General features: G+C 52.7%; 1 protein-coding gene across 1 annotated transcript in view; it reads right to left on the reverse strand.

Moving 5' to 3' along the window:
• The window catches only part of CSUI_003554 (guanylyl cyclase), a gene marked incomplete at its 3' end in the record, with an annotated part of 29623 nt that extends 19964 nt beyond the window's left edge, over window positions 1-9659 (reverse strand). Inside the window, exons 1-14 of the mRNA XM_068063750.1 lie at window positions 8727-9659; window positions 8111-8343; window positions 7439-7568; window positions 6882-7002; window positions 6071-6174; window positions 5398-5567; window positions 4809-4901; window positions 3956-4062; window positions 3532-3608; window positions 2709-2822; window positions 2042-2099; window positions 1596-1699; window positions 852-1118; window positions 196-538 (exon numbers count right to left, since the gene is read on the reverse strand). Coding sequence (XP_067924274.1) covers window positions 196-538; window positions 852-1118; window positions 1596-1699; window positions 2042-2099; window positions 2709-2822; window positions 3532-3608; window positions 3956-4062; window positions 4809-4901; window positions 5398-5567; window positions 6071-6174; window positions 6882-7002; window positions 7439-7568; window positions 8111-8343; window positions 8727-9645 — 2840 coding nt within the window. The remainder of the gene's footprint in view (window positions 1-195; window positions 539-851; window positions 1119-1595; window positions 1700-2041; window positions 2100-2708; window positions 2823-3531; window positions 3609-3955; window positions 4063-4808; window positions 4902-5397; window positions 5568-6070; window positions 6175-6881; window positions 7003-7438; window positions 7569-8110; window positions 8344-8726) is intronic.
• Between the last annotated feature and the right edge of the window lie 617 nt (window positions 9660-10276).

The raw sequence follows: 10276 nt of genomic DNA on the forward strand, positions 1-10276 counted from the left end.
ACTCTCCCTGTTTGCGCGGGTAGCCCAATCCAGTACAAAAGAGAGACCTTAGACTGTTCCACAATGCTGGGAAAACTGAGCCCTGACTAACCCTGATAGCTCCCCATGCAACATGTCGCATATACTCCAGACTAAAGCCCTTCTCAAGCTGGCATCCTGCCCTGAAGGGCCCTGTCCATACGGAGTGCCGCTCACCATGGTACCAGTCGCTTCAAGAAAGACTTCTTATTGTGGATCTGGTAGTCAGCCTCCAGCTGCATATCCTTGAATCGGAGCGTGAAGCGGTTGATCAAATGGGAAACTTTCACGAGCTTCGTGTTGTTGTCACCTGGCTTCCGTCCGGAGTTGTTACTTGAAAGAGAATTCTCCGTTTCCAATTCTGTCATATCAGTCATCGGCATGACTCCTCCCGCGCCTGCACCGCTGAAGACTGACTTGCTCCGACCAGCTGCCGCCGCTCCCGCGCCGGCCAGGCCTGCAGCAGCAGGACCGCATCCTGGTCCCTTCCCTCCGCTGTCGCGCTGAGCGCTCTCTCCTGCTACAACGGGAAAAAGTAGCATAGGTAAGAAGACACTCTAGCATCACCGCATGCTTGTCGTACGTACACGCTACATCGCCCCGTGGACGCACACGGCATCTCATCTTCCATGGTGTCCAGTAGCCCGGGCGATTCCATTCCTAAAGCAAGTCCAAACAAACAAACAGCTGTCCAACGGCTTGCCCGTCCGAGGTAGCTCTAACTGAACACCCTTTCGCTCTATATCACGTACGTACGAAACAAAGTTAAGCCGAGAAGTGACATCTGACAGAAAGGCGTGAGACACGGACAATCCAGAGGCTCTGGGGCGTACCTTTATCGTCCGCTGCACTAGTGTATGAAAGGAAATTCTCATTGATCCGGAACCGCCGAGGAGGTGGAAGTCGATCTGCAACACTTTTGTGACGAAGAGGATTGAAGCGTTCACGCAGCTCCGAGCAGAACTCCTGAGATCCCAGAGTGTCTTCCGCTGGAACTGGGGTCTTGATGCACAAGCAACCGCCCATGAACCACGCCCAGCGCTTAAGCATGCTTTGGCACGAGCCCATGCCACACATCCATCCATATTCATCGTGGCCACCTGAGAAGAAATAAAAGGCTACAGCAAGTACGTGAGGCACTGCAGCCTGGTGCAGCCATTTCTAGACCAGTTGCTAGCATCCAGGCTCATGCCTGCAAGCTAGAGCTTTGAATAACAGCGCATTTGGACGCCCGTTCTCCGCTCCCGAACAGACGAGCACTCCGGACGCACAGGCGCTTTGGAACGATGACAGATGGCCTGATCATTCCCAATTAATGCGGGACAGGAGGAAAACCCATGCCCCTCTTTTAGCAGATATACAAATGTTCAGGTAGATAGACGCAGGTCAGTGAGTCGCTTGTATCAAAGGCCGGGAGCGCCCCGTGCTTGAGAAAAAGAAAACCACAGCCGTTGGGCAGCAAACAAATCTCTGCGAGCCGTTAAACATGAGTTCGAAAGCCGAGAAGGCTGAGACGGAAGCCGAAGCCAGATTGCACATCACTCGGCAGCAGCCACTCCGGAATTCACGTCGATTACCAGGAAGAAGCCGCGGCCGTGGGTGTGTGAACGGAAGCCTCGTGGCCTTGCGACGGGCATCGACGTCTGCCTGCTTTTGAGCAAGGTAATGCTTTACCGCACCGCTGTTGAGAGCCACAGACGCACAGACAGAGTAGAAAAATGCCTCCAATGCAGCGGACGATTTTATCAACGCCAGGGAAAGGAGCGAACCTTTCCTGTGGGACAGCGTAACAGCCGCGCTGCAAGAATTTCCAGCCAGCTATCTACGGATGACTTCCACTTCACCGGAGACCATGATTCTCGCTACGATGCGATAACAACAACGACTATCGCTATTTCATTTCATGGAAACAGAGTGACTCATGCGCACACAAACACGATACATCTCACGCCTGCGACAGCGGACCCCTCTGCAAAGGCGAGACGCGCTCCTGGAACCCACATCCCGCCCTCACAAGCCTGACCTGATGTTGGGGAACAGCGAGGAGGTAAACACATGCAGAAGGAGCTGGACAAGGATACCTGAACGCCGACGCAGAGGAAAGTCAAGTAAAGAAGATCCCACGGCAAAAGCGCTGTAGAGCGACACCCGTTAGCGTTAGCCGAGTAAACCGCCGCCGCAGTGTAGAGAAAAAGCAACGCTCCATGCAGCAGAGATGCTTGCTTGACTTAGTCGGGAAAGTGGAAGAACGAAGCACAGCATAAGCAAGCGCGAAAAAGTACAATTTCGTATCACGGGCCCCCGATCGATGGGATGCTGCTTCTCAAGTGTTACAGGTGACTTGCATACCGTCTGCTTTCCGCGGCATGACACAGGAATTCCTTTCTTCCTGCCGCACTCGAAACCAGGGATGATTACCTGTGCCGTGGAAAAATAACGGCTCGGAACATGTAAACCCACGCGACTGGGGTTGACTACCTAGACGATACACACACGTCTATCAAGTCAGGCAGATCCCTGCCGGGCCACGGTCCACCACTTTCAGAGCATACAAAAGCAGCGCCTTACCAACGCGTAACACGAAGAGAGAACGCGTGAATAACTGACGGACACAGGTGGCAGTGCCCCCTATCACTACTGAAAGTCTGAGAACAACACGCGGCAGGAAGGGAGGGATAAACTGAACTTACCAATGGAAATCCAAAGGGGAATAAGAAAGTAAAGCATTGGCCACGCGAAGACAACACGTCCGGCGAGTTCCATGTATTGCCGAGGCCAACCCGTAGCGGCGTACAGCAGCACCGCTGAGAAGAACAAAGCCATCACCAACTGTCCTACAAAGAGTGTCGGCAACAGAAACTATGCAGGTACATGCCTAACGCCGCCAGTTGTCGGAGAGGCTACCAAGTGTTTCCCGAGAGTGACATGAGAGAGAAGAGACGGCATTGAGAGCACACGACAAAGTATTGAAGGCGGTTTCCCATATATGACTTGACCGAGGCAACTGGACTCTTGTATGTGGCGCGTTCAAGCGGCTGTTCCTGAACTGCGTCCGTCACTGATACACCGTTCACGCCGACACCCGTGGCTTCGCTCCAAGAAACCCGAAAGAGCCAATGCACGTACGACCTACACTGGCAAGTCGGCCGAACCACTGCGACCGGAGAAACGCGGTATCCATCTCTTGTATGAAAAAACCCCACTAAACCGAAATCTCTCCACGACTCTCGCACCTCGATGAACTTCCCTCATGCAATCGCATAGACCCCAGGTCACACAGCCGGTGCGCGGAACCACACAAGGCACCCCGTCAAAGATTTCGCTCACTATCCACCGCGGATGTTCGGAAGCGACTAACACGGCACGACGTAGAAAGGTCTCCGACTCGCCAACCGATCAGGAAGGTCCCACATCTGGTGCCCGGTCTCTGACAAAGAACCAACATGCCAGGTTAGGCGCGACGAAATACCTCATTTCTCCGCGTCCAACGAAGGCCCTGAGCTCAGCTCTTACCCGGGAAGAACATGACTGTGCAGAGGATTATTGTAGTGAAAAGAAACGTCGGAGTCCACAAGTTCGTCTCCAAAATGCTGGACAAAAAGCAACACGCCCGGAAGACAAGTCTCTCCTTACTGAAAAAGTGTTCTTCTTGAACAGTCTACGGCACAAGGGCCGGATGTAGAGCTGGCCTGCTGAGTAAGCTTACGTCGTCACCAATTCCCATGTATGCATATATGAGAGACGCGCCGGACGCCACACATAGAAACAGATTCATAAGAAGCTCCATTTATCCATTGAACACAGCATCGCCGACTGGCTACGCTACTCAAGAGCATAAGGGGTTCGAAGAAGACATGGCTTAGACAACCGTATGACCGCTTACGACAACGATGTTTTTGCGCCCCTGCTCTCTCTACAACACATGCAGTGTGCTTACATGCGGACGTTAGACTGCAGTAGAGAACCGAAGAGCATCAGTACGCCGTAACTATGAAACCCGAGGACCTGCCCATCACTGAAGGTGTTCCCCTCCATCCAGGTTGCCTGCGGACACACAAAAAAGAACAGTGAAACAAGGCCCTTTGATCGTGGTCCGAGCAGGTCGGACCCTGCATCTCTTTCAAGAAAGAAACACCAGGACTGCCGGCTAAAACCGACATTGCGGTCATCCACTCCAAGTGACACGGGCACTCGAAATTCAAGGTATGTCTGCAGCTGTTCGTGAGAGCCTTCCTTTGCTGCTGTCGACGAAATGTGGGTTACATGCTATGGTAGCAGGGCAGACGCACAAGTGGAAAGACTGAACGCGGACGCCTCTGAGTGGCGCACGCAACAGCAACTGAGACTCCACGGACTCGCGCTTTCAGGTTAACCCATGGTCGAAACTACGCAAAACCCCCCTGGGGCCCTGCAACACGCGAAGGGAAAAAAACGCAACGTATGGGAGGAAACACCGTCTCGCTTTGAATGGAGCTCTCGAGAGCGAGAGTACCCGCCACCGCTTGAGGTCAGCTGTCTCAGCTGAAACCCACATACATGTACACGAGAAAAAGTCCTCAAATCATATGTCTACGCTCAGATCGCTGCTCAGTTGACACCTCAGCCAACTGGCGAGGGAATTCCAAGCGTAAACTAAAACACGGGCAGCAGCGGACGACCGGGTTAGTCAGCGAACAAGTGCAATGCTATGCAAGCACGTCCCTGGTTTGCTGCGAAGTAGTTGTGAGAGAACTCAACTTCAGAGAAACGGAAGTGCATCTGCGTCTTGTCTCCCCGTCAGCGAGCAGTACCTGTAGTAGATAAAAGATGATGAAGGAGTAAACGATTCCTTCGACAGTCCAGAAGATGAAACGGAAGCCATTGAAATACAGTCGCCGTCGACCCTGCACACAAAAACAACCCCGCAACACCATCATGCGTATTAAGCACATCGTGTAGTAATAGCACTGGAGCGCAAACGTCGAACCATAGGGATACGCTCCGGCCCGTGCATACACAGAGAGAGGACCAGTTGTACGACGGACAGTTCAACTCCCGAATCTTCACGAATCATGCAGTCTGCTTTTCGGTCCGGACTTGTCTCTGTGGAGAAGCCAGACTGGACACCTGCACGACCATTCAGGCAGTATCCTGCTAAAAACGACCATGGGTACCATGTGCAAGTCCACCACCTGCACAGAGATCTTGCGGCGGAACACACGGGTCCGTGTGTTCCGCCGCAAGATCTGAGCAAGCTCAGGTCACTGCAGCTCGTGCCCTAGAAACGTGCCCGCTCAACGGGTAACAATCCCTTCAACACCCATCCCGAGTCCCCTGTGCAGAGACGCTAACAACACGCACACACCAGACGTGAAGAAAAACATAGCAACTGGAGCCTACCGGTGTGTACAGAACCGGGACCGAGGGGAGAAGGTGAGTAGGAAGGTCCTGATCGCTATAACCATGAATAATGCCTGGCAGGCTCGTCCACAGGAAGTCAACGAGCATTAGCAAAAGCGGGTCGTATACTTCAACAGCGGACCAAAACGCCTGGGGCTGAAACAAAAATGCTGAGGAAAAAAAAGACAAACTGCACAAAGCATTTCCCTGAATGTGCAACCGACTATAGTCAGTTCACAGCTGCACACGGGTTACGTGACGCGTCGACCCTTTGACGGCAGCTACGCGTAAGACCCTTGCATTAGCGCCCGAAGATAGGATATCTCGCAGACAACACAGTGCTTGTCAGCGCGCAGGGACTAAGCGACGACCGAAATTCTACCACATAAACAAGACTATAGGTTCTCTGCAAATCAGAGAAACTCGAAATTTTGCCTACTACTCTCCTGCATCAGGTATATACGAAACACAGCTACACAGATAAACGCAACACTGCTAACTCCGGGCACATCGGAATAAGAGACGGATGAGATCGGACTCTCAACCAGAACAAACCGGACTCTCTGAAGACTAACGACAGATTAGGACCCAAACCTGTTCAAAGACAAAGGCTAGGCGTCCTCACGCTGTTGAGCACCCGAGACGGGCCTTCACTACACGAAGACAAACGTACCAGGTAGTCCTATACAAAGAGATTTGAAGAAGCTCCAGAGGATTGCAACCGAGACGCGCATCAAACTCAGGCGTCCATGCACAAACAGGAGACGCTGCAGAAACCTGAATACAAGCATCGGCAGAGAAGCAAAATCACCTCGAGGCAAACCTTACTACTGTACCAAATCAATACAGACGGATCGTACCCACCCCTTCTGTTGACGCCAGCGACGAGAAAACCGTACGGCCTTCACAATATTTACCCATCACGGCCGAAAGTGCCCTCTGAAAAAACTCTACAACCTGATGCTAGCACAGGGCCATGTCTTTGCTAAACCTTGGATGTTTTCGGCACGCTTGCAAAAAAACTGCCCACCCATACAGCAGAGTCAGAGAGTGACAAGAGCAGTCGCTTCGTAGGCACGCGCGTTCCTACACAGCGGTACGCAGGAGAGGGCGATAGTCTCCAATGTGACTATCATGTCGCGCCCCCGTACACGGATACACCTCCGAGAGACGGGGCTGCTACGGCTACCACTCTGTGCGAGTGAGAGGTCACGCCTCGGCTTCGCCCGACGGAGGTTATGTGCAAGACGAAATGACAAGTGGCACGACGACACGCGACACGCTGGCTGAACGGAACTGAACGAGTCACAGGAAATAACTCATGCAGTGAGCTTCCTCGTGGACCTAAGCCATTCTTTCGAGTCCCTGGAAGCAACCTCCAAAGGTCGTAGGCATGGCATTAAGAACCTCTTGGCGAGTCACAAACAGTGCCTTCTTTACTCGGCTCTTCAAGAAAAACTAGAAGAAAGAGTATCATTCCTCACCGGAACTCGGAAAAAGAGTAGTCTGCATAGGCCGCAGCCACTGCAGCTGCACTGTCCGCACCCCGTATAGCGACTCCTACGTGTGCTTCCTGCAACATCGCCACGTCATTGCCTCCGTCGCCTGCACCATCCAGCCGTAAAGGTGTGAGCGGATAAGAATTGTTTCAACACAGAACAGACGGTCAATAAAGCCAGCCGGATGCAACCGAACATCGTCGGCCTCCCACAACAAAGGCACGTGCCCGGACACCGCTATGAGCATGCAAGAGCAGTCTCTGCCTCGCCGCGGCAGCCTCTCCCCCAGATAAGAGACACGGAGACCAAGCAGTACTACGCGCTTTGCTTCGGCGGCCCCCGTAATCCAGCGGGTTTGAGCGGTTAGCTGGCGCTGGAGCTGCGAAGTGACGAGTGTCTTGTCGGAGCCAAGGTGTATATCGATTTCTCTATCCCGAGGAACACACACGCAGGTCCTTATTCGGGCAGACACAAAAAATAGATGTCTCTCCTCGGAAAACTGTGAGTCAGCTCACTGCCACCTTCAGAAAAAGAGCGCTTACCAATCGCCAACGTGATCGGCTGTGGAGTCAGTCTCTTCTTGACAAGACGAACCATCTCGGCCTTCTGAGAAGGCGTCACTCGGGCCGCGACTACCACGTCCGAACAACACGCCATGTTAAGGAAATACGTCTGCAAACACAGAAAGGCGAAGCTCGTGAGGCAAATGTGGTTAACCAGTCCGCATCATGCAGACAAGAAAGTGACTCTGGAGAGGCTTCCGTGTACCAATATGAGATCTCTCGGAATACAAAGTGTTTCGCTGAAAGGAAAAGGCCGAACCGCGCACCCCTTCTGCACGAAGAAGTACAGGGTCTGACGGCATTCCCGAAACAAAAGAAGATCACCTGCCCCCTAGTACTGACCCATATAAACGCACAGACGCATACATCGTACTTCCTACACAAAACGGAAATACAACGACGTAAATTGTCGCTTTGAAGAAGGGGATCCAGACCGATTCCAGACAGTTCTTCTTTCGAGTGATTACCCGACGCGATGGAAACGTCACACATGGAATACCGTTTAGCGATCTCCGGCAAAGTTTCCAGAAGCGCAGCTTCGGCATAATCATTTTCTCTAGTTGAAGGAATCTGCACCGCTCATATCAACCTTCTACAAGAACGTGCCGAGACGACCGCGACAGCAAGACGGGATGGGAACAGCTTGTTTACCTGTAGATCTGGATGATTGAGAAATGTCCTTAGGTTGGGACCTGTCACCACCAGGCATATATGCTCATCGGTTCTCTTCAATCTCCGGGCCTTGCGAAAAAGCTCGTACAGCATCACTCCTTCTCGTTTGGCCTTCCGACCGCTGAACTCAAGAGCGGCGTGGAAAATCCGAGTCCGAGATGTCAGCAGTCGACAGCTGTGGCATATGTGGAGCGCATACTCCACATTGTCACCTGACACAAGAAAATACAAATACAAAGACGCTATCGGGTGGCTGAACTGGACACAGCAGTGTGAACACCTAGCAGTGAAAATGAAAGACCCAAGGAACGTTCTCAAACACCGTCACAAAGCACACCAGGTGCATTCACAGAAACAGCTGATACAAAACCGCGGGCAGAAGATGTCTACTCATCGATCTGAAAAAAAAAGCTAAGCTCGGCGTGTTCTTGATGATTGCGGTGCACCTCGCTCACAAACCAGAACAAAAAATTCTGAAGAACACTTACAAACAATGTCCCACGTCCACTCATCCGCTAGGCCATGCAAGCCGGAGTTTTCGAACAACTGTATCACATTAAGAAAAGGCAAAAAGACAACAACTCTGCTTGCTGACCTGTGACCATCCACACGCGGATTCCAGCCTCCATCATGAGCTGCAGCGTTTCTGGCACCATCTCTTGGAGCTTATCCCGGACTCCCGTTATCCCGAGGTACTCCAGATCTCTTTCCATGTCTTCTGCAACCTCTTCGAGGCGCTCAGCTCGGCAATACACGCTAGCACAGGCGTCATTGTAGAGACGCTTGTACGTTTCTGTTTCCTCCTGCGACAGATAACGACAAGCCAGCGCCATGGTGCGCAAGCCCTGGAGGGAGAACTTTTTCAGGTGTTGTTCGACAAGGGCGATTTGCCCGAAGATGGCCATATCCTGCTCCTCGTCGTCGTACGCATCGACACCATCGCAAGCGCCTTGCGGCTGCGGTGGCCTGACAAAGTCTGCTGCGCCTCTGGAGCCCAGTCGTCCATCAGCACCGTTGACAAGAGACATCGCGGACGACGGCTCGCCGCAAGGGCTCCCAGACGATCCATCTTGCCCCAGCACAGAGCCGTTTCCCCCTCCCTCCGCAAAGTGAGAGGACTGCATCTGGCGATCGTAGTTATACAGAGCAGGGTTGAGAGCCTTCAGCATCGAATCTGCACGCACAAATCTCCTCCGCAGTTCTTCTTCTCTCTCGTCTGTCCCCGCGGCAGGAGTCGGACCACGGCCAGAAAGGCACCGTGACGGGCTACCCTCAGCTTCTCCAAGGTTGGCTTGAGAGCCCTGCACCGGTGTCCCTCCGTACTGGGAATGAGCCGTCGGAGAGGGTAGCTGATGTGATGCTCCACCAAGAGAAGAGTTTGACCAATTGCGAGAGAATTGAGAAGTCGGCTTCCGGCTCACACGACCGGGGTCGAGAGACCGGCCGAGAGGGGAGGCACTTCGCTGGAAAACATTGCCGGGACGTGTAAAAGTCGGTGAGAGCAAACCTAACATTGCCACGTCCGCACCTGAGAACCACATACACGGTGGCAAATCGCTTGGGCTCAAAACAACCTTCATTCAGGAGACAGACAGTACTCTGGGGCTACTTGACACCCAGCAGGAGTTCGACAGGTGGACAGAGTTACCGACAAAGCGACTTCCCACCAGAAAGGGCGCTAAGAATGATGAACACCACGAACAAACACCAACTGAAGGAATAGTTCAAACACCCGGTGGAGAGACGTGACAGTTGGCATTATGCCTGTCCCGGGCGAAACCTGATCCCCGTACACGACCAGTCTTACAGAAAGTGACAAACACGTTGCAAAAGAGGGTTTCAAGCGACACAGCCACCCCTGATTGAGAGTCAGATGTCAAGTTCACGCAGATAGGGCTTGCACAAAAGGAAGAGCAAGCGGCTGCTTGTTCCCGGGACACCGCCAAAACCAAGAACTATTTGATTCTCAAGGCTGCTAGTGGTTGCACGTAATTAGGACAGGAAGCACAAAGCTCGACAACACGTACGCAGACGTCATGATTCCAAAACGGCATCCTCGCGAATGCCTCTACCCCCCACAAAAACAGGAACTATGTACCTAGTTACTGGAGCTATATTCAGGGTCTTGGGTACTATAATGTCTAA

Source organism: Cystoisospora suis, assembly GCF_002600585.1.
Source record: "Cystoisospora suis strain Wien I chromosome Unknown contig_1602, whole genome shotgun sequence".
Classification (NCBI taxonomy): domain Eukaryota; phylum Apicomplexa; class Conoidasida; order Eucoccidiorida; family Sarcocystidae; genus Cystoisospora; species Cystoisospora suis.